This window comes from Schistocerca piceifrons, chromosome 6 (genome assembly GCF_021461385.2).
Source record: "Schistocerca piceifrons isolate TAMUIC-IGC-003096 chromosome 6, iqSchPice1.1, whole genome shotgun sequence".
Taxonomy (NCBI): Eukaryota; Metazoa; Arthropoda; class Insecta; order Orthoptera; family Acrididae; genus Schistocerca; species Schistocerca piceifrons.
In genome coordinates, this window is record NC_060143.1 from 473,540,853 (window position 1) to 473,565,121 (window position 24,269).

Consider the following 24,269-nt stretch of genomic DNA (forward strand, 5'->3'; position numbering starts at 1 on the left):
TATTTAGGCACTCAGAAATTGTTCTTGGGACCTGGAACAAGCAATATGTTCGCACGGAAAGATTTAAGTGCTCGTTTTTCCCGCGCGCTGTTCAGGTGTGGAATGGTAGAGAAATAGCCTGAAGATGGCTCAAAGAATCCTTTTCTAGGCACTTAACTGTCAATAACAGGGTAGTCATGTAAATGTAGTTGTAGATGAATATGCTAGAAATGTCTGAAGGATGATAAGTTAGAATAGGTAAAAGTCTTGGAAACATATTGGAATGTATTCCTGACATAATTTATTTAGATGACCAGTTTCTGTAAGACTATGTTACCATCTTCGAATCTTCAACTTTACAATTTGTATAACCTCCGCCATCTGCGCTTTGTATCCGCGCTTTGTGATAAGACGCGATACAAAGTGCAGATGGCAGAAATTATATGAACTGTAACGTTGAAGATCCGAAGATGGCAACACCTGGTTTGATACTGGTATATCTCTGATAAAAAAAACGAGGAATTGCTTTCAATATGAATTTTATTTTTTAGTATAGCATCTTTGGATAACTATTCATTTGACTCAGACATTTGATCACCCTAACGGAAACGTAGACTTTCTCTAACTTCTAAACGTGTGGAGACAACTGTGTTTGCGTTAGATGAAGTTTTCCGCCACCAATGCGAAATTTTAAGGTACGTTTGGTGAAAGCAAAAAATAATTTAAGGGCAAATCAGGAGAACTCTGTTGTTGATGGAGCCTCTTCCCAACTGCAACTGCTGCTGTTTAGAATGGAGCGAGGTACACGTGGAGGATCGGTTTCTTGTGTGCCAATTCGGGTCCCTTTTTGGTCGCTTTTCGAGTGGCGGGAGAACAATACTCTCAAGAAATTACACAATGGATATTTGTCCGAATTTTCATATCCAAACGAAGAGTAGGAAATAGACAAACGACAAGCGTGATGCCTGTATTTGAAAAAAAAGATTTCCTTGCTACGAAGTTATCAGGGAAATTAGAAAAATTTCGTTAGTGATCTGACGTAAAATTGAAATATTTCACGAACAGCTGTTGCTAGCTATGTAACTGATGTGTTAAAAAGGTCTTCTCTTCAAGGCCTAGGTCTTTTAGAGAAAATATTTTTATTGGTGTAGAAATAGTGGAATTCTTTCTTTCATCTTGAAAAAATAAAATAAACATGAAATTATGGCACAAATTGAAAATTCTCTACTTTCTCTTGATTTATGCATTCTTAATACCAATAGAACACCGATTGATATTTAAATGCATTATACTATATCACTAGCTCAGTACCCGGCATTGTCCATGTACGTATTTATTTCGACCTTCTGTTAGTCCATCTGCTCCTTTCCCTCTCTGTCCCTCCCCCCACTCTCTGTCCACCTGCACTTGCCCTTCTCTCTGTCCATCTGCGCCTTCCCCACCTCCCTCCCCCGCTATCTCCTCTTCCCCCTCTAAGTCAATCTTCTCTTATCCCCTATCTCCGTCACTCTCCTCGTCCAGTCTGTCTGTCAGTCGCCTCATACCCCTCTCCCTGACCATCTTCTCCTCCCCTCTTTCCGTCTATCTCATCCTATTCGCTTTCTCTGCCCAGTTTCTTCTCCTCCTCTCACTATTCTCCTCTTCTTTCTCCTATCTCTGTCCACCTCATCCTTCTCCGTCATCATCTCCTTCCAGCCTTCTCTCTCCACCACCAAGTTATCACCCTCACCCGAACAGGAGACTGGTGGATCTTACCCTCACAGTATTTCTTTCCAGGTAGTGAGTAATATGTCTACCAAGTCTGGCTGAGATCGATCCAGGTGTTTAGGAGTAGCTTTTTACCCACGACTTTGCTAGAGTACTCACATGCCACATATATTTAATATATTTCAAACATATCAGTACACATACTTCACCTCTATCTGTAGCGAATTATGCTCGGCAGTTTTGTTTTCGTGCAGCTCAGTCTTATTACGTCATATCTCCTGAACAATGTGCCGTACAGTGACATGATTTTGTCTGTACATTCAGTGGTACTCGTAAATACTGTCTGAAAAATGTGTAGTGAATGCAGTTAGTTTTACAGTAGTAATAAATTAAAACGTCGAGCCCGACGCGGCAATATTGTAGCATGAACAGCGAAAATCTAGTAAGGAGTAATCATTTTTCCTTTAATCATTTTGTGGGGACTGTCAGCGAGAAAAGGTTTCGTGAAGGTTTGTAGTGATATGTAAAGTTTGTTGCGTGTCACTAAGTCCTCTCATTCTCGTATACTGGATGAATACAGTCTGAGTATTGGCGCATCGTGGGCTACACTCAATTCCCACCCCCATCCCTTTGATAGGTAGGTGGCTTTTACCGCGCAGCGTTTTTTCCAGCCATTAAACGATATATGTACCACGTTTCGCTGAAATCGGTCCAGTGGTTTGGGAGGAGATTTATAACATATATACATCCATAAACGCATAATATACATACATAAATTTTTATAATATCTACGGATATATGTTTTCTGAGCAATATTTCGAACTTAAAAGAAATTTAAAAAACGGTCAAATGTTTTTTGAAATATTTCATCTAATACTAAGAAATAAAATAGATTAGAGAAACATTTGACGCGCCTAATGTGCTGTTCATGATTTCGAGCATCATTCCACACTTCTGCAATTTTTTATAAACGACGACATTTTCTGCCTGAGCAGAATTTATTTAATCACGAACACAATTTGTGCCTATTGTGGCAGTTTCAAGTTACGGATGTAACAACTTGAATTGCCTGAAGACGTGTTGAACTTAAAGAATAAATGCCCTCAAAATGTTTTTAATAATCTATACATCTTCTTTCTACACTATAAAATACGTCAATGGATATTGGTTACTTTTAGTAGGTCATTATTCTCGTGTGAGCCATGTTTAGATATTACATATGCATAAATAGACAGCAGTCTCCGTTATTGATATAAAAGAACGTAGCACTTCATTAAAACAACAATATTTAGTCTGATAAGGTGTCTAAACATGAATTCACGCAAAGTATTAAAATCACATTATTAACGGTAATGATTACTACCAAATTAATCTCATCTCGGAACTTAATTTTCGCTTTACATCCACCAGGTCTGGCACAGTCAGTGAGCCCTGATGGAGTCTAACAGTGCTGTCACAGTTTACACAGAGTCAGGATCCACAAGTACTGTCACCTAACAACCCATTATCAGTAACGTCACAGTTACTTTGCTAAGGTTTCATTAGTAATTCAAGGCCGGCACTGCTGCAGTAGAAATAAGACAACTTAGAAGTGGCTGGTAACAAGTAATTTAGCACAGTGAATTTCGTAGCAAATGTTACCGTGTTATAGCGTCAGAGAAAATACGTTTATCTAGTATGATTGAATATGACATGCAATTCGTAAATCACATGCTTTCATATAAGGAAGAAAGTATGTTCCAAGCTGAACTGCAGCTTCCATAATTTTTTTATTAACCGTTAATGAGAATTTGAATCTGGGAAGTTAGATTTTTATTTTGAAGTTTAAAAGGCATTTACGCTTGCTGTTGTACAGAGTACACGATGTAGGGAATACGAAACGTCGACGAACCTGTAGAGAGTAAAAACTATAACACCATGACCGCGTCTTGTTTATGTGTTTGTGTGTTTATTACACCTGGCAAAATTACAATTAATAAGACGTTTTACGCAATTATGACATACATGAAATATCATAATCAGTTTACTTTTGCAAATAAATCATAAACATTGCTGTTATATTTTATAAAAACCTTAGACCGACGGTAACGACTATAATAATAGTAATACCGTAATAGAAAATGTAAAAGAACGAAAACAAAGACTAAAACAGAAAATTCAGGACTGCAGAGGTGGCCAGATATACGGAACTGATTGAGGATGGGAAAAAAGTCTATTCTAAGATAACTGAAGTAATATGGCCAAAAAGGAAAGCTAAAAGAAAATTACAAAATTCTCATTGTTGTACGTCGCGCGGTGAAATGTCGACCAAACGTGGATGATAATAATGATAACATAATAACAATAATAACTGAGATCCTGACAGAGGAGTATGGGAAGGTCTGACAATAGAACTCCTTCAAGACAATGGAATACATGACAAGCTAAAAAGCTACACCAGAAAAGATGACGAGAAAATACGATGAGATCAATAGAAATCACAAATTCCAGTATCTTGCGGTCATGATACAGGTAAATAGGATAGAAAAAGAAACTCATGATCAGAAAAATCAAAAGATGACTAGCGCTTTCTGGTAGACTGGAGACATCTGCAATAAATCACGCCCACCACGTAATTTAAAGTGAGACACTACAGGGCAATACTTAAACCAGAAACCTTATACGCATCAAAAGCATTTGTCATGGATCGGGTAGGTGCGCTAGGAAATGTCAAGAGAGAAATATCACGAAAATCCTGTGACTCAATAAGACAGACGAAGCTACAGATTGAGGAGTAGAGACAATAGGGTACAGATATCTAACATAATACCTGACATGAAGAAACGTCGACTGATATTTTACGGGTATGTCAAAAGAACGCCGAACACCCGACAAACTAAACGGATCTCTGAGTACAGAGAAAGTACTGAGAACATGAATTGCATCACCGAACTCAGAAAAGACCTGCAGGATGGTGGCACAACAGATTCATATATCGTCGGTAGGCAATAAAAACCTCGTAACTCCAATTTGTTAAATTTTGCAGATAAAACAAACAGTTTCTTAAAAAATAATACAAAGTGATACAGGAAGTTGTTACTCGTGTAACTGTATAGTAGGAGCTTTCAATTCTCTCTTTGATTATGGAGTTACTAGTTACTGGAATTACGAGTTTTCACAGACAGATGGAGTTACGAGGTTTTCATTGCCTACCATCAATATATGAGACAGAAAAAACATTCACCACAAAGTATACAGTTGGAAAGTTAGCAAAGAGGTCAATAAATTAAAGATGCGAACAACTTGGTCGATATGAAGGAAGAACATCCATAGTGAGTAGATTAAAGAAATGAGGCGTCTGAGAAAATCTCATATCAAATATACACTTCGATTGGTCCCCTAGCGGCATATGAGGGTCTAATAATAATAATAATAATAATAATAATAATAATAATAATAATAATAATAGAAATAAAGATTATATCATAAGGTAACAGCTACATGTAGGCTGACGAAAATAATAATGAAAATAACATGGTTATTAACGTATATATGCGGCTGAACGTTGATAGTCGAAGTGGAAAAAGTTGGGCTCTAGGAAGATCGAATCATATAGTGTTACTGCTGGATATCAAATTAGTTCACGTTACACGAGAAGGTGGGTGGATTAAGGTTTAACGTCGCAATAAAGACATGGGTATTTGAGACCGCAAGTTCGAACTGAAGAAAGATGAGAAAGGAAGACGGTCTCGTTCTTCTCAGAGGGACCATCCTGGCTTCTACATCTACCTACACTTACACGGTTACTCTGCAATTCACACTTAAGTGCCTGGCAGAGGGTTCGTCGAACCATTTTCATACTACTTCTCTACCATTCCACTCTCGAATGGTACGTGGGAAAAAGGAACACCTAAATCTTTCCGTTCGAGCTCTGATTTCTCTTATTTCATTATGGTGATCATTTCTCCCTACGTAGGTAGGTGTCAACAAAATATTTTCGCATCCGGAAGAGAAAGTTGGTGATTGAAATTTCTTAAATAGACCTCGCCGGAAAGAAAACCGCCTTTGTTTCAGTGACTGCCACCCAAATCGCGTATCGTATCAGTGACACTCTCACCCCCATTGCGCGATAACACGAAACGAGCTGCCCTTGTTTGCACTTTTTCGATGTCCTCCGTCAGTCCTACCTGGTAAGGATCCCACACCATGCAGCAATATTTCAGCAGAGGACGGACAAGTTTAATGTAGGCTGTCTCTTTAGTGGGTTTGTCGCACCTTCTAAGTGTTCTGCGAACAAAGCGCTGTCTTTGTTTCGCCTTCCTCACAATACTATCTATGTGGTCTTTCCAATTTAGGTTGCTCGTAATTGTAATTCCTAGGTATTTAGTCGAATTGGCAGCCCTTAGATTTGTGCGATTTATCGTATACCAAAAATTTATCGGTTTTCTTTTAGTACCTATGTGGATAACCTCGCACTTTTGTTTGTTTAGTGCCAACTGCCACTTTTCGCACCATGCAGAAAATCTCTCTAGATCGTTTTGAAGTTGGAATTGATCGTCTGATGATTTTATTAGACGGTAAATTACAGCGTCATCTGCAAACAATCTAAGGGCCCTGCTCAGATTATCACCTAGATCATTCAAGCAAATCAGGAACAGCAGATGGCTTACGACACTACCTTGCGGAACGCCAGATATTACTTCTGCTCTACTCGATGATTTACCGTCTATCACCACGAACTGTGGTCTCTCCGAGAGGAAATCACGAATCCAGTCACACAACTGAGACGATACTCCATATGCACCCAATTTGATTAATAGTCTCTTGTGAGGAATGGTATCAAAAGCCTTCTGGAAATCTAGGAATATGGAATCGATCTGAGATCCCTTGTCGACAGCACAAGCTGTGTTGCACAAGAACGATATTTTTCTGAATCCATGTTGGTTGCGTTTCAATAAATCATTTTCTTCCAGGTGATTCATAATGTTCGAGTACAGAATATGCTCCAAAATCCCACTGCAAATTGGGGTCAGTGATATGGGTCTGTAATTCAGTGGGTTACTCCTATTTTCTTTCTTGAATATTGGTGTGATCTGTGCTACTTTTCAGTCTTTAGGACCGGAAGACTTGCCTTTCTTAAGTGATTTGAGTTGTTTCGCAACACCTAAGATATCTACTTTCATGTCACTCATGCTAACAGCTGTTCTGGTTTCGTCTTCTTTCATGAAGGAATTACGAAAAACTGTATTTAGTAACTCCACTTTAGTGGCACCATCACCGGTAACATTTCCATCGCTATCGCGATTAGAGCGATTTATGCAAACTACGGAAAAACTAAATGTGGATGGCCTGACAGGGATTTGAAACGCCGTGCGGCAGAAATCTTCCCACTGCGCACCTAGATCGCGCAAGATCGTGGACCTGCAGCACAGCTAGTCGGATCCTGTAGCCGCCTGCTGTCACTGCAACTCGCTGCACAGGAGAGTTGCGGGTCTGTATCACGTTAGGCCGTCAGCTGGCGTGCAATGGCCCCAAGTCACGGTTCGGTTGCCTCCCTACGCTCTTCTCTGCCTGAGGCACACGCAAGGGGCAGACTCGGCATTCGTCGTCATCGTAGAAAGCGCTAGTCATATTTGGTTTTTCTGATCGTGAGTTTCTTTTTCCATCCATGTTCACAAGATACTGGAATATGTTGCCTCTACTGATCATCATATTTTGTCGTAATCTTTTCTGGCGTAGTTTTTTAGCTTGACATGTATTCCATTCTCTCGAAGGATTTCTATTGTCAGCCCTTCCCAGACTTCTCTTTCAGGATCTCAGTTATTACTGTTATTAACTTGTTATTATCATCCACGTTTGGTCGACATTTCACCACGCGATGTACAACAATGGGAATTTTATAATTTGCTTTTAGCTTTCCTTTCTGGTCATATTACTTCAGTTCTCTTAGAATGGACTATTTTCGCATCCTCAAATCAATCAGTCCCGTATATCTGGCCAACAGTCCTGAAATTTCTGTTTTCTTCTTTCTCTTTTTTTTGTATTTTCTGTTACGTTATTAGTATTATTGTTATAGTTGCTACCGTTGGTCTAAGGTTTGTATAAAATATAACAGCAATGTCTATGAGTTATGTGCAACAGTAAATTGCTCATGGTAATTCATGTAGCGTAGTAAATGCACAAACACCCAAACAAAAAGCGGTCATAGCCTTGAAACGTCCCCTTAGAAAAATTATACATGACTGTGCTTAAACTGACACACAATATTTTTAGCGCAACGGAATTTGACTTTCAATAATCCCTACAAAAGAGTGGCCCTGACTAACATTAACCTATACGTTTCACAAATCACTTACTTCACAAAAATCTTGGTTACTCGAACTACTGCAATACAGCGAGCGCCACTACTGCCAGCTAAATAAAAGATTCAAACTACTGAAGGCACTAACTACTGATAGGCATAGTTAGCAAATGAAAGATTTTGATAGAGAACAAACAATGTATTTACCTTAATAGGGTTGAAAAATCATAATATACATAGCAGTTCATGACATCCAGTCTTACAAATTTCAAAACTCCGCCATTTCTCTCCTCACATCCACCACTGCTGGCGGCTCGCCTCCAACTGCTCAACGCTACGCGCTGTTCACATCCATCTGCCCAACACTACAATGGCAGACAACAGTGCAAACTAGCCACAGACTGCACACAGCACAGCCAGTGATTTTTCATACAGAGCGCTACGTGGCGTTACCAATAAGAAAACCTAAACAGCCTACTTACAGCCTTACTCTTTACAGGCGCCTCACCGTTTCGTATTCCCTACAGCGTGTACTCTGTACAACAGCAAGCATAAATGCTTTTGAAACTTAAAAAGAAAAATCTAAGTTCCCAGATCCAACTTCTTACTGATCGTTGGTAAAAAAATCATGAAACTATAGTTTAGCTTGAAACACAAACCCTTTGCAGTATACAAACGCACGTGATTTACGAATTATCACATGTCAGATTTAATCATACTAGATAAACGTAATGCCGGCCACGGTGGCCAAGCGATTCTAGGCGCTTCAGTCCGGAACCGCGCGACCGCTACTGTCGCAGGTTCGCATCCTGCCTCGGGCGTGCATGTCTGTGATGTCCTTAGGTTAGTTAGGTTTAAGTAGTTCTAAGTTCTAGGGGACTGATGACTGCAGATGTTAAGTCCCATAGTGCTCAGAGCCATTTGAACCATTTTTTATTTTTTTTTATAAACGTTTCTCTGACGCTATAACCCGATAACATTTGCTGCGAAATTCACTGTGCTAAATTACTTGTTACCAGTCACTTCTAAGTAGTCTTATTTCTACTGCAGCAGTGCCGGCCTTGAATTACGAATGAAACCTTAGTAAAGTTACTACGACATTATCAATAATGGGTTGTTAGGCGACAGGACTTGTGGATCCTGACAACGTGTAAACTGAGACGGCACTGTTTGGTTCTAGCAGGAGTCACAGATTGTGCAAGACATTTTTTGTCATCAGTCTACTGACTGGTTTGATGCTGCCCGCCACGAATTCCTTTCCTGTACTAACCTCTTCATCTCAGAGTAGCACTTGCAACCTACGTCCTCAATTATTTGCTTGACGTATTCCAATCTCTGTCTTCCTCTACACTTTTTGCCCTCTACAGCTCCCTCTAGTACCATGGAAGTCATTCACTCATGTCTTAGCAGATGTCCTATCATCCTGTCCCTTCTCCTTATCAGTGTTTTCCACATATTCCTTTCCTCTCCGATTCTGCGTAGAACCTCCTCATTCCTTACCTTATCAGTCCACCTAATTTTCAACATTCGTCTATAGCACCACATCTCAAATGCTTCGATTCTCTTCTGTTCCGGTTTTCCCACAGTCCATGTTTCACTACCATACAATGCTGTACTCCAGACGTACATCCTCAGAAATTTCTTCCTCAAATTAAGGCCGGTATTTGATATTAGTAGACTTCTCTTGGCCAGAAATGCCTTTTTTGCCATAGCGAGTCTGTTTTTGACGTCCTCCTTGCTCCGTCCGTCATTGGTTATTTTACTGCCTAGGTAGCAGAATTCCTTAACTTCATTGACTTCGTGACCATCAATCCTGGTAAGTTTCTCGCTGTTCTCATTTCTACTTTTTCTCATTACCTTCGTCTTTCTCCGATTTACTCTCAAACCATACTGTATACTCATTAGACTGTTTATTCCGTTCAGCAGATCATTTAATTCTTCTTCACTTTCACTCAGGATAGCAATGTCATCAGCGAATCGTATCATTGATATCCTTTCACCTTGTATTTTAATTCCACTCCTGAACCTTTCTTTTATTTCCATCATTGCTTCCTCGATGTACAGATTGAAGAGTAGGGGCGAAAGGCTACAGCCTTGTCTTACACCCTTCTTAATACGAGCACTTCGTTCTTGATCGTCCACTCTTATTATTCCCTCTTGGTTGTTGTACATATTGTATATGACCCGTCTCTCCCTATAGCTTACCCCTACTTTTTTCAGAATCTCTAACAGCTTGCACCATTTTATATTGTCGAACGCTTTTTCCAGGTAGACAAATCCTATGAAAGTGTCTTGATTTTTCTTTAGCCTTGCTTCCATTACTAGCCGTAACGTCAGAATTGCCTCTCTCATCCCTTTACTTTTCCTAAAGCCAAACTGATCGTCACCTAGCGCATTCTCAATTTTCTCTTCTATTCTTCTGTATATTATTCTTGTAAGCAGCTTCGATGCATGAGCTGTTAAGCTGATTGTGTGATAATTCTCGCACTTGTCAGCTCTTGCCGTCTTCGGAATTGTGTGAATGATGCTTTTCCGAAAGTCAGATGGTATATCGCCAGACTCATATTCTACACACCAACGTGAATAGTCGTTTTGTTGCCACTTCCCCCAATGATTTTAGAAATTCTGATGGAATGTTATCTATCCCTTCTGCCTTATTTGAACGTAAGTCCTCCAAAGCTCTTTTAAATTCCGATTCTAATACTGGATCCCCTATCTCTTCTAAATCGACTCCTGTTTCTTCTTCTATCACATCAGACAAATCTTCACCCTCATAGAGGCTTTCAATGTATTCTTTCCACCTATCTGCTCTCTCCTCTGCATTTAACAGTGGAATTCCCGTTGCACTCTTAATGTTACCACCGTTGCTTTTAATGTCACCAAAGGTTGTTTTGACTTTCCTGTATGCAGAGTCTGTCCTTCCGACAATCATATCTTTTTCGATGTCTTCACATCTTTCCTGTAGCCATTTCGTCTTAGCTTCCCTGCACTTCCTATTTATTTCATTCCTCAGCGACTTGTATTTCTGTATTCCTGATTTTCCCGGAACATGTTTGTACTTCCTCCTTTCATCAGTCAACTGAAGTATTTCTTCTGTTACCCATGGTTTCTTCGCAGTTACCTTCTTTGTGCCTATGTTTTCCTTCCCTTTGGATGGCCCTTTTTAGAGATGTCCATTCCTCTTCAACTCTACTGCCTACTGCGCGATTCCTTATTGCTGTATCTATAGCGTTAGAGAACTTCAAACGTATCTCGTCATTCCTTAGTACTTCGGTATCCCACTTCTTTGCGTATTGATTCTTCCTGACTAATGTCTAACTTCAGCCTACTCTTCATCACTACTATATTGTGATCTGAGTCTATATCTGCTCCTGGGTACGCCTTACAATCCAGTATCTGATTTCGGAATCTCTGTCTGACCATGATGTAATCTAATTGAAATCTTCCCGTATCTCCCGGCCTTTTCCAAGTATACGTCCTCCTCTCGTGATTCTTGAACAGGGTATTCGCTATTACTAACTGAAACTTGTTACAGATATCAATTAGTCTTTCTCCTCTTTCATTCCTAGTCGCAAGTCCATATTCTCCTGTAACCTTCTACTCCTTCCCCTACAACTGCATTCCAGTCGCCCATGACTATTAGATTTTCGTCCCCCTTTACATACTGCATTACCCTTTCAATATCCTCATACACTTTATCTGTTCATCTTCAGCTTGCGACGTCGGCATGTATACCTGAACTGTCGTTGTCGGTGTTGGTCTGCTGTCGATTCTGATTAGAATAACCCGGTCACTGAACTGTTCACAGTAACACACCCTCTGCCCTACCTTCCTATTCATAACGAATCCTACACCTGTTATACCATTTTCTGCTGCTGTTGATATTACCCGATACTCTTCTGACCAAAAATCCTTGTCTTCCTTCCACTTCACTTCACCGACCCCTACTATTTCTAGATTGAGCCTTTGCATGTCCCTTTTCAGATTTTCTAGTTTCCCTACCACGTTGAAGCTTCTGACATTCCACGCCTCGACTCGTAGAACGTTATCCTTTCGTAGATTATTCAATCTTTTTCTCATGGCAACCTCCCCCTTGGCAGTCCCCTCCCGGAGATCCGAATGGGGGATTATTCCGGAATCATTTACCAATGGAGAGATCATCATGACACTTCTTCAATTACAGGCCACATGTCCTGTGGATACACGTTAGTTTTCTTTAATGCAGTGGTTTCCATTGCCTTCTGCATCCTCATGTCGTTGATCATTGCTGATTCTTCCGCCTTTAGGGGAAATTTCCCACCCCTAGGACAAGAGAGTGCCCTGAACCTCTATCCGCTCCTCCGCCCTCTTTGACTAGGCCGTTGGCAGAATGAGGCTGACTTCTTATGCCGGAAGTCTTCGGCCGCCAATGCTGATTATTTATCAAAATTTAGGCAGTGGCGGGGATCGAACCCGGGACCGAAGACGTTTTGATTATGAATCAAAGACGCTACCCCTAGACCACGGGTACCAGACATGGTGAATGTAATGAAGAAAAGAAGGTAAGTCGATGTATCAGTAATTTTGCCAAGATATGTCGAATTAATTTATCGATACGTTTTTCATTGATATATCGATATATCGACATCGATGCGTCATTAGCTAGTGTCTTTTTTTATTTTATATTATATTTTTATCGCTTTGTAGCTCCTCAACTCACAGTAACACGATCGTGTCTTGTGACCTGACAATTACCCTGCTGGAAGATGACAATGCCGTCGTGGAAGACATCAAGCATGAAGGGATGAAGGGGATCCGCAACACTGACGGACTACAGTGCACAGTAGTGATGGTGCCTTCAGTTCTACCACAGATCAATGGAAGCCAAGGTCATTGTTCCCCATGGCATAATATTCCCCTCCTTCCCCTTCGAGCGTGACACGGTGCGTGCTTCGAGCAGCCGTTCACCTGTATTACAGAACATTCGGCCACAACTATCGACCTGGTGTAACAAACCGACCAGGCGCTGCATTTCCATTGACCAACGGTCCAATCTCGATAATCCCGCGCTTACTACGATCGCCACTGGCGATGTCGTTGGGTCAACTTCAGAACACGTAGGGGTCGCCAGCTGCAAAGCGCTGAACGGTGTGGTCCGAAATATTTTCGCAAGCACCGCCACTGTACTGGTTCATCAAATCGCCTATCCTACTCTACAGAGCGGGCAAGCTTCAGACCTCCATGTTCTGTGACGTAGCGAGGACGTCCACTACCTTATCGCCCAGTTATTATACGGTCGTACAACAACGTTCCATAGATACTACAGTAACATGCGAAGTGCCAGCCGACCAGCTTCGCTAAGATGATCGTTCAGTCGCGTAGCCGTATGAATCTGCCTTTTAACAAAATCGTTTACGTCCGTGGATTTCCCTACTTCCGGCCCGTAGTCACTAGAATGAAAACCCAATCGTCTCTGCTCCACTTATACACAGAGTTTATGAACATCGTGGGATACCGATATGCACATATACACATGGCGGTAGTATGAAAGGGCATTCTATTGGCGACGATGTCATGTGAAAGGTTTCCGACGTAATTACGGCCGCACGACACGAATTAAGACACTTTGAAAGCGGAATGGTACTTGGAGCAAGATGCAAGAGAAATTCCGTTTTGGAAATCGATAGGGAACTCTGTGCCAACGGCCTGCCGCAGTGGTAACACCGGTTCCCGTCAGAATTAAGCGCTGTCGGGCTGGGCTAGCACTTAGATGGGTGACCATCCGGTCTGCCGAGCGCTGTTGGCAAGCGGGGTGCACTCAGCCCTTGTAAGGCAAACTGAGGAGCTACTTGATTGAGAAGTATCAGTTCCGGTCTCAGAAGCTGACATGTAGCCGGGGAGCGGCTGACCACATGCCCCTCCTAATCCGTATTTAGTGACGCCTGTGGGCTGAGGATCACACGGCGGCCGGTCGGTACCTTTGAGCCTTCATGGCCTGTTCGGGAAGAGTTTCGTTTAGTTTTAGTTTAGGGAATTCTGCACTCCGAGATACAGTGTGTCAAGAGCGGGTAGAGAATACCAGATTTCAGGCATTGCCTCTCGCCATGGACAACGCAATGGCCAATGGCCTCCACTTAACGACCGAGAGCAACAGCATTTGTGTAGGTCGTCAGTGCTGACACACAAGCAACACTGCGTTAGAGAGCCAGAGAAATCAATGTGGGACGTACGATGAACGTATTCGTTAGGCCAGTGCGGCGAAATCTGGCGTTAATGATCTGTGACAGACGACCGACGCGAGTGCCGTTGCTAACAGCACGACATCGCCTGTAGTGTGTCTCCTGCGCTCGTCACAATATCGGTTGGACCCTATATGATCATAAAACAGTGGCTGGTCAGATGTATCCAGATGTCAACTGGTAAGAGCTGACGGTAGGTTTAGAGTGGGACGCAGACTCCATGAAGCCATGGACCCAAGTTGTTCAAATGGCTCTAAGCTCTACGGGACTTAACATGTGACGTCATCAGTCCCCTAGACTTAGAACTACTTAAACCTAAGGACATCACTCACATCCATGCCCGAGGCAGGATTCGAACCTAAGCGGTAGCAGCAGCGCGGTTCCGGACTGAAGCGCCTAGAACCGCTCGGCCACAGCGGCCGGATGGAACCAAGTTGTCAACAAGACACACTACAAGATTGGTTGCTCCATAATGTTGTGGGCAGTGTTCACATGGAATAGATTGGGTCTTCTGGTCCAACTGAACCGATCATTGGCAGGAAATTGTTATGTTCGGGTACTGGGAGCCCATTTGTGGCCATTCATAGAGTTCATTTTTATGGATGACAATGCGCCATGTCACCAGGCCTCAATCGTTCACTATGGGTTTGTAGAACATTCTGGACAGTTCGAGCAGTTTATTTGGCCAGTTCGTGCACAAAATCCTGTACCGGCAGTTATGGGCAGCTATAGAAGCAGCATGGCTCAGTATTTCGACAGGGGACTGCCATAGGCTTGCCGGCCGTGGTGGCCAAGCGGTTCTAGGCGCTTCAGTCTGGAACTGCGCGACCGCTAGGGTCTGAGGTTCGAATCCTGCCTCGGGCATGGATGTGTGTGATGGCCTTAGGTTAGTTACGTTTAAGTAGTTCTAAGTTCTAGGGGACTGATAACCTCATATGTTAAGTCCCATAGTGCTCAGAGCCATTTTTGAACCAACGGCTTGTTGAGTCCATGCCACGTTCAGTTGCTGCTTTATGACGAGCACAAGGAGGTCCGACACTATATTAAGAGGTATGCCATGACTTCTCACTTCAGTGTATATCTTCCTGATCGTGTCATTCAACGTGATAGCGGGCAGTGGTCATAATTAATTGATTTATCAGATTATGAAGATTTCTTCCTGTCCCACACACACGATTGGGGAGTGTAAAGACAGACTGTTTTTACCTCTGAAGGTGTTATTGGGCCCGTTCGAGTTGGAACAGTTTTGTTGTAATCTATAGCCAGTCAAGCAAACCTATTACCATTCGTCTCATGCATTTTTGAATTATCTAGATATCTCCTGTTGATCTAACCTCATAGGGATACCATGCACGTGAGTAATACCCAAGTACAGGCCACAGAAGTGGTTTGTACCCAAACAGACTGCAGTTTCTTACTATCCTATCAGTGAATCCTCATTAATGCTCTCTAAACCGCTGTGTAGTTTGTGACAGAGGGTACTCTCCATTCCAGTGTCTCATGAGGGATCTTCCCATTCCATTTATAACTTCAATTCCTAAATAATGAATGCCTCTCTTCTAGCTATAATTACTCTAATATTGTCTTCCAGATGTCTACAGGAGTCAGAGTTACTTTTTAAGTTTTCAGTGAAAAACGATTCTTGAAATTGCTAATTTTTTACGATGAAATTACAAAGAAATCACTACGCTTAGCTGCATACAGGCGTTGATATACGTTAACGAGGACAGTTGAAAAATGTGTGCCCCGACCGGGACTCGAACCTGGGATCTCCTGCTTACATGGCAGACGCTCTATACATCTGAGCCACCGAGGGGACAGAGGACAGTGCGACTGCAGGGGCATATTTCAGCACGCCTCCCGTGAGACCCACATTTCCGACTTACGCACTATATTCACACTGCCCCTGCCCATTATACTCATTACTCGCGGCTTCTTGCCGATTCCCGTAAGAGTTCAGGCACTGTTTGTGCATCCGAACAGAAGAAGATGGTCAAATGGCCGGTGAGCCTTAACGTTACATATATATGAAGATGGTATCTGTTCTTTCGCACATGTCCGAAAGAACAGATACCATCGGTGACCATGCAGCTCATTTTTAGAATGAAATTACAGTGAAATCACTACGCTTAGCTGCATATAGACGATATACGTAAATGGGGACAGTCTAAAATGTGTGCTCCGGCCGGCCGGAGTGGGCGAGCGGTTATAGGCGCTACAGTCTGGAACCGCGCGACCGCTACGGTCGCAGGTTCGAATCCTGCCTCGGGCATGGATGTGTGTGATGTGCTTAGAATATTTAGGCGTAAGTAGTTCTAAGTTCTAGGGGACTGATGACCTCAGAAATTAAGTCCTATAGTGCTCAGAGCCATTTGAACCATTTTCGCGTGCGTGCGTGCGTGCCCCGACTGTGACTCTAACCCGGGATCTTCAGCTTAAATGGCAGACGCTCTATCGATCTGAGCCACCGAGGACAGAGAAGATAATGCGACTGCAGGGACTTATCTCAGGCACACCTCCCGTAAGACCCATATTTCCAACTTATTGTCCCATACTATATTCATATTGCCCCTGCCCATTATACTCATTACTCGCGGCTTTCTGGCGATTCCCGTAAGAGTTCGGGCACTGTTTGAGCATCCACACAGAAGAAGATGGTCAAACGGCCGGTGAGCCCTTATATATATTTGTTCTTTCGGACATGTCCGAAAGTACAGATACCATCTGCATATATATTATTTTTCAAGGTTTATTCTATGACTTCCTATCAGCATATAACATTTATCGTCTTTTTCTCGACATTTTGCGCCAGCTCGCACCTCTATGCCACTTTTAGATAGTGTTCTGGCGTAACCACATGCGCCGGAACGAAGATGCGGAACGCAAGAGCAGAGAAGGCGGTGAGGAAACGGCGGCCAATGGTGCGCGGAACTGGATTGCGCCATGCCAAAAGCGATACCCGGAAGAAGGGAATATAAGCGATTCTCCTGCTAGCCTGGGCCGCTAAGGTCGGCACCGGATCACGGACGTTCGTTATCAGTGAAGGGTATCAACTTTCCTGAAGAGTTCACATACCATACCATTGCTTGTCGCCCCTCGTTTTCGACTACTACTTGTAAATCTCCAGAGTTCAGTACTGTCAATTGCTTTATAGAAATAAAACTACTAAAGTTATTTGTTCGAATTACTGCACAGCATTCCGAGAACGCTGCTTACTGTAGGCACCTTATTAGTGAGGAGTGGGCAAGATCCACACATGGTATGACTGGTCGTTTCTCGATAATCCTTCAAGCAAATGTTAATATTTGTGTGTGTGTGTGTGTGTGTGTGTGTGTGTGTGTGTGTGTGTGTGTGTGTGTGCGCGCATGCGTGACGGAAACCAACGATCCTTTCTTTCAGTGCGTTTGCAAACTATGCTCGATCTCTTACGGGACTGAGAGACTGCAAGTAACGGGTTTATGGGTAGGCATGGCTACGTCGGTAATGAGTAATGTGCTGGACGTTGCTATCGGAGGAGAAGCGTGCTCGGATGGCCGATGCGGTTAAGATGACCGCTCGCCTGAAGTGGGAAGTCTGGGTTCGACTCTCCATTTGGCACAAATTTTGACACGGCTAATGTCACTAAAACTTTTGAACGAACAATCTGTTTTAATTTCATTGTTTCATAGAATGACACTTAATCGAGGAGAATTTCATAAGCATTACGTCTGATGTTATTACTAACACTGTTCGACAAATCATTAATAAAATGGCTCTGAGAACTATGCGACTTAACTTCTGAGGTCATCAGTCCCTAGAACTTAGAACTAATTAAACCTAACTAACCTAAGGACATCACACACATCCATGCCCGTGGCAGGATTCGAACCTGCGACCGTAGCGGTCGCTCGGTTCCAGACTGTAGCGCCTAGAACCGCACAGCCACTCCGGCCGGCCAAATCAATAATATGCAACTCAGGTAATATCTGGAATAACGCCTCATTGTGATGCTCTTTCGTTGCCCTTGTCATTGAAAAACTCAATATACACGTAAAGGCATGTAATAAATTAGGGTACGATTCGTTACTACTGAGTCTAAAAAAGTTTCTGCGTTGTGTTACAAGAAATATACAGGTTAATATCGGAACCCCTTAATTTCCTACTATACGTGGAGTCTACCGCTTAGAGACAAACGACGCACAACAGGAAACTATTATCCAGCTCAGTCCTGCAACGTTAGAATACACACGGCATGTGTTCGATGCTTGCATTCCTAGAGCCGCAATAAAATAATTCTGATTTCCACACAACGTTCCCGGAATCGGGCGGGAAAAGAACCATTTTCATGACTACGGAAATTTTTCTTCGGAGCGTACCAGTAGATATTGCTGCCGTAGTGAATCACAAGTATGATCCGGCAGTCCTGCTGACAGACAACACTGTATGTCTGCTCCTGTGTACTGAATACACAGTTCTTTGCAAGAACAATGATTTTACCCTCTTCTGCCTGAAATTACGACCCAAGTACGCCGGATTTTTAAAATGATATTGGTATCGTTTTCATAGTGTTTTGTGCTTTTGCTGTCTTAAATTGGGATAAAAAGAAATTTAGGAAGCTGTGACAGTTATTGGGTGATAAGAGCTGTACCGGGCGGGCGATGTACTATTAGTCATTAAATCTTCAAATGATGAGGTTTAATTAGCATTCGCGGCCGATTTCTCGATTACGACTGTCGCGACTTTTGAATGGCAGTTTTTTTTTCATTAAAAGGCTAATAAAAATAAAGAGGTATTAATATCGCTGATGTGGTCAGTGAAACGTCGGAGCAGCAAGTTCTTGCAGCACCTCGGCAGTCACTTGAGTGATTGTTATGTTGGGAAGGTCGTGACAGCGCTCCACTATTAATAACACCTGATATTTCGATATCTCCGTCTGTCTCTTGTCAGACTTAAACACGATGGCGTTGTCAGGACCACGGTTTGCGATGGCAGGTGCAACTCTCCACTGTATTAAGCATTAACCATGAATTATCATAATTTCACACATGGTACGGAAACTGGAGCTTAGTACAATTAAAGCCTGTCAAGTATAGCGTGTACTAGAAGTTTGATGATTAGGAAAGACTGAAAATTGACCCAGATGTAAAGATTGTTCCCGCTACACTAGGTGCGACAGTGTGTTGAAAAGCAGAGAGACATCTCGCGCTCTCAGTGTCGCGGGAAAATGGTACTCCTCTTTATTATGCTGAAACTGTGATCTATGATGACAAACAATAGAAGCAATGCAAATTTTGTTATCCGCAGCGGGGTTACGAGATGCTTTAAGAGCGAGAAAGGAACAGTCATCGGCCTCGAAAAGTCGAAAGTAGCTATTTCAAATCCTTATTTGGTGACAGGCGGCAGTTGCCTCTGCAACACATAATGAACAATACGATTGATATTACTCTGCAATAATCCCCGATGCACATTAAAGAACATTTGTTTCTCATTGTTCTCCGAACCACAGCGATTATTTTCGAAATGGTTCAAATTGCTCTGAGCACGATGGGACTTAACATCTGAGGTCATCAGTCCTTTGGAACTTAGAACTACTTAAACCTAAGGACATCACACACATCCATGCCCGAGGCAGGATTCGAACCCGCGACCGTAGCGGTCACGCGGTGCCAGACTGAAGCGCCTAGAACCGCAAGGCCACAACGGCCGGCGATTATTTTCAACTATCATCAGTCTTGTTAAATAAATCTCCAAGTTTCTTCCTATTGTTGTAGACATGATGAAAAGAAAGCTCTGGATAGCACAGAAGAATGAATAAAATTGCAAAGGTAGGAATGACAGAACAGGTAAAAATCATTGAGCAAGCGGTGAGCACGTTTAAGGATTAGCAAAGAATTGCTGAAATGGCCCCTGGATTTGGAGAATGAGGTGTCTACAAACGACTGTTAAACAATCGAAAATCTAGAATTGAGACCTAGATTCCAACGTGTTCTCGACATTGTCTAGGAAACACTGAGTATTCAAGTACCATATCTGAAAACAAGAGTTTCCATTTCATACTGCGAATCGACTCATGTCGGTAGCACCCAGCCAAGAAAGCGAACAGTTGTTGATAGCTCACATAAAATCTCTCATGCAATTGCAACTAAATCAATACCATTAGCTGCTGACGGCCGTTGATATACATCAACGGGGACAGTTGAAAATGTGTGCCCCGACCGGGACTAACATGGTATCTCCTGCTTACATGGCAAATTCTCTATCCGTCTGAGCCACCTAGGGCACAGAGGATATTCGACTGCAAGGACTTATTGCCGGCACACTTCCCGTGAGACCCACAACTTATAGTCCACACACTACATTCGTAGTGCCACTGCCATTATACCGATTACTCGCGGCAGGCAATCCACCGAGTCCCGTAGGAGTTCAGGCATGTCGTGTGCATCGGCACGGTCACCAATGGCATCTGTTCTTTTGAACATGTCCGAAAGAACAGATGCCATCTTTATAAAAGCTCTCGGATCTGAATGCGTTTGCATTTGTTTGGAGCTGTCTCTTACTACGGGAATTCGGTCAACGGCTCTTAATGTTCACTTGTTATACGAAAAAGCACGTCTTATTGTAAAGGTATTCAAACAAATAATATTGGAACACGAATATTTTGTATTTGCATATACATAACCCTAAAACATTTGGTTTACAGTTGTTGCATAAATAGTTCAAAAATGGCAATTAAAACACAAGAGAGTAAAAAATTTTGAAAATAAGTACTGAAGTAAATACTGAAGTTTTTAATTTTTAGTATAATTTTAAAGCTAATACTTTTTAACCTCGGATGTGTCGGGGAAAAATATCACAGTGATTATAGCTAAAAATAAAGGTGAGAAAATTGTAAATTTTAAATTAATATTAACTGTAAATTCTGTTTTAAATACGACGTAATACTGAAACAGTTTCGTGCAAAAGATGACATGAAGGACGAAAGAACACTAGATACATACTGAGCCTTCGGTACTCCTAGCAGCTAGATTGTACTTAGAGTTGTGTGTGTGGTTGAATATTCGATTTGTTCCGGTTGTCAAGAACAAGGTTCTCGATTGCGTGATGTTCCCCATTCTACCCGCCGCTACCACAGACGGTATGACAAAAACTGAGTGACATTCCGCTTGAAAAGATGGGTGTCATAATACACGTCTCCGCGCATAACGACGGATCGCCGTCCTTTAGTTTCGTGGACTCAAGTAGCGCTATACTTGTCATCTCATCAGAGTCGAAACATCATCAGGTTTCAAGTATCTGGTACCCCAGCTGTGCCCATCCCTAAAACAAAGTAATTTGCAAACGCCTTCTCTGCTACTGCCGTTCGTCTCTGCAACAAGCTGCACTGCAAGTACTTCTGTTTTGTGGTGACATGAAACATGCATAGCCTTTTTTGTTTTCTACTAGATTATAACATGCATATATGAAATTTTTGCTCTATTTGTGATTGCTTAGGTACTCTTATCCTTAAGTGTAAACTTCACAATTTTTGTTGAAATATTTTTATTGTAAATTTTGCCTCTAATTAATAAGTGGCACTTCCTTAGGTATGCGATACCTAACGTACACCTATGAGAACATATTAGCACAATTTTAAGTTATTCCTCGAATTTTTATGATGTGATTTTTCTGCACATATGTTTCATGTTTGTACCAAACTGTTGGCAACATGATTAAATAATTTGTGGCACAACTTGACTAGAAGAAGGGATCGACTGGTAGGACATATTCTGAGGCATCAAAGGATCACCAATTTAGTATTGGAGGGCCGCGCGGAGGGTAAAAATCGTAGAGGGAGACCAAGAGATGAATACACTAAACAGATTCAGAAGGGTGTAGGTTGCAGTAGGTACTGGGAGATGGAGAAGCTTGCACAGTATAGAGTAGCATGGAGAGCTGCATCAAACTGGTCTCTGGACTGAAGACAACAACAAAAACAACAACAACAATTAAAAATTAATAATTTTTGGAATTTTCTCCTTTGGTTACAGTGTAAAACCTTGCTTCTTGCCAAATTTCACGGTTCTAGGTCAACGGGGCGTACCCTTCAGGTTTTGATGAATGAGTTTGCGAGAATCAAAATACGTGACAGACATAGCCGTATTTTTTATTGCATTGACTTAGAAGCTGAACGTTATTATATCGCCGAGAGACCGTAGATCTAAATATATGACAAATTTCAAAGTGATACGTCTACCCGTTCGTGAAAAAAAGGGTTTCGAACAGTCAGACAGACAAACAACAAAGCGATTTTTGAAGTTTATTAAAAAACTAAAAACCCGCCTCGATTGCGAAAAAAGCACCTAGTGTTAACCTAGGTTTCGGCGTAGATAACTACACCTTCTTCAGACCAACAATAAAACCTACAAGTGCCTAAGAGGACCTTTGTCAATGATTAAATGAACACCATAGCTATACATTCATAAACGAAAAAGAAAAGGAAAACACAAACAGTACATATGTACATAGTCAAAACCACTACTTAATGGTGTACGCTCCACCTCACACCGGCTATGTTCGATGGACCATGACCCGCCATAAACTGCAGCTACAAATGGTGGCTTACACCATTAAGTTAAGTAGTGGTTTTGACTATGTACATATGTACTGTTTGTGTTTTCCTTTTCTTTTTCGTTTATAAATGTATAGCTATGGTGTTCACTTAACCATTGACAAAGGCCTTCTTAGACACTTGTGGGTTTTATTGTTGTTCTGAAGAAGGTGTAGTTATCTACGCCGAAACCTAGGTTAACACTAGGTGCTTTTTTCGCAATCGAGGCGGGTTTTTAGTTTTTTTAATATATTAACTAACGATTGCTGACGCGCTGCGATGTTTAAGGTTCTTGATTCTAGAAGTGTCCCGTTTTTATCGTATGAAGTACAGAACCCTAAAATAACTACATTATTAAAACAAGGATGATTTAGTTCTGCATCTTTCGAAGCAATAAAAGGAGCCGCAGCTCAGCAGCCGAAAGCGGTCCTCAACAAAGGCGCCGCGCTGTAGAGGCCCGGCTCTGGTCCAGGGAGTGGACGCTGCGTCTTATTCTCGTGCTCGCCCCCTTTGTGGGCGAGGAGCCCGGCGACGTGTGCGCAGCACTCACCTTGTCGGGGTCGGTGGCGCTGAGCAGCTGGGCGATTGAAGGCCCCAGCGAGTTCATGGCGCGTCGTGTTGTGTGGAGAATCCGGCCGGCGGGCAAGCGCGGTCGATAGCGACTGCAAGTGCGGCGTCAGCAGCGCGCGCGGCGGACTGACGCAGTCTGGCGACGCCGGGCGGCTCAGCGCACAACACGGAACAGCTGGCGGCGTCCGGCTCATGCGCGCCGCGCGCCACACTGCCCCCTTTCCTCGCAGCGGCGCCCTCGCCGACTTCGCCAACCGCACAATGCCTCACCGGAACTTCCTCGTCTACACTTCGTTCACCATAAGAATAAACCTGATGGAAATAAACACTAGCGCGATGATCGGTCAGCAGCCGCAACTCCCGTACACTGATGTGACTTCGCTCTTGGAAGTAGGTCACGCTTACGTATCAGATATCTTATTACTATGTCATTGTAAATGAACCTTAAGACAGTCTGATGTACTGGCAGCCGTCCATGTTTTTCTTAGTTATCTTTACCTAGAGGATGTAGATGAATATGAAATGGGAGATATGATACTGCGTGATGAGTTTGACAGAGCACTGAAAGTCCTGAGTCGAAACAAGGCCCCCGGAGTAGACAACATTCCATTAGAACTACTGACAGCCTTAGGAGAGCCAGTCCTGACAAAACTCTATCATCTGGTGAGCAAGATGTATGAGACAGGCGAAATACCCTCAGACTTCAACAAAAATATAATAATTCCAATCCCAAAGAAAGCAGGTGTTGACAGATGTGAAAATTACCGAACTATCAGTTTAACAAGTCACAGCTGCAAAATACTAACGCGAATTCTGTACAGACGAATGGGAAAACTGGTAGAAGCCGACCTTGGGGAAGATCGGTTGGGATTCCGTAGAAATATTGGAACACGTGAGGCTATACTGACCCTATGACTTATCTTAGAAGAAAGATTAAGGAAAGGCCAAC

At 42.5% G+C, this 24,269-nt stretch overlaps 1 protein-coding gene across 1 annotated transcript in view; it reads right to left on the bottom strand.

The window, feature by feature from the left end:
- LOC124802489 (carotenoid isomerooxygenase) overlaps window positions 1-23,457 on the bottom strand; it is a 376,100-nt gene extending 352,643 nt beyond the window's left edge. The window contains exon 1 of the mRNA XM_047263303.1: window positions 23,301-23,457. Coding sequence (XP_047119259.1) covers window positions 23,301-23,357 — 57 coding nt within the window. The 5' untranslated portion in view covers window positions 23,358-23,457. The remainder of the gene's footprint in view (window positions 1-23,300) is intronic.
- Between the last annotated feature and the right edge of the window lie 812 nt (window positions 23,458-24,269).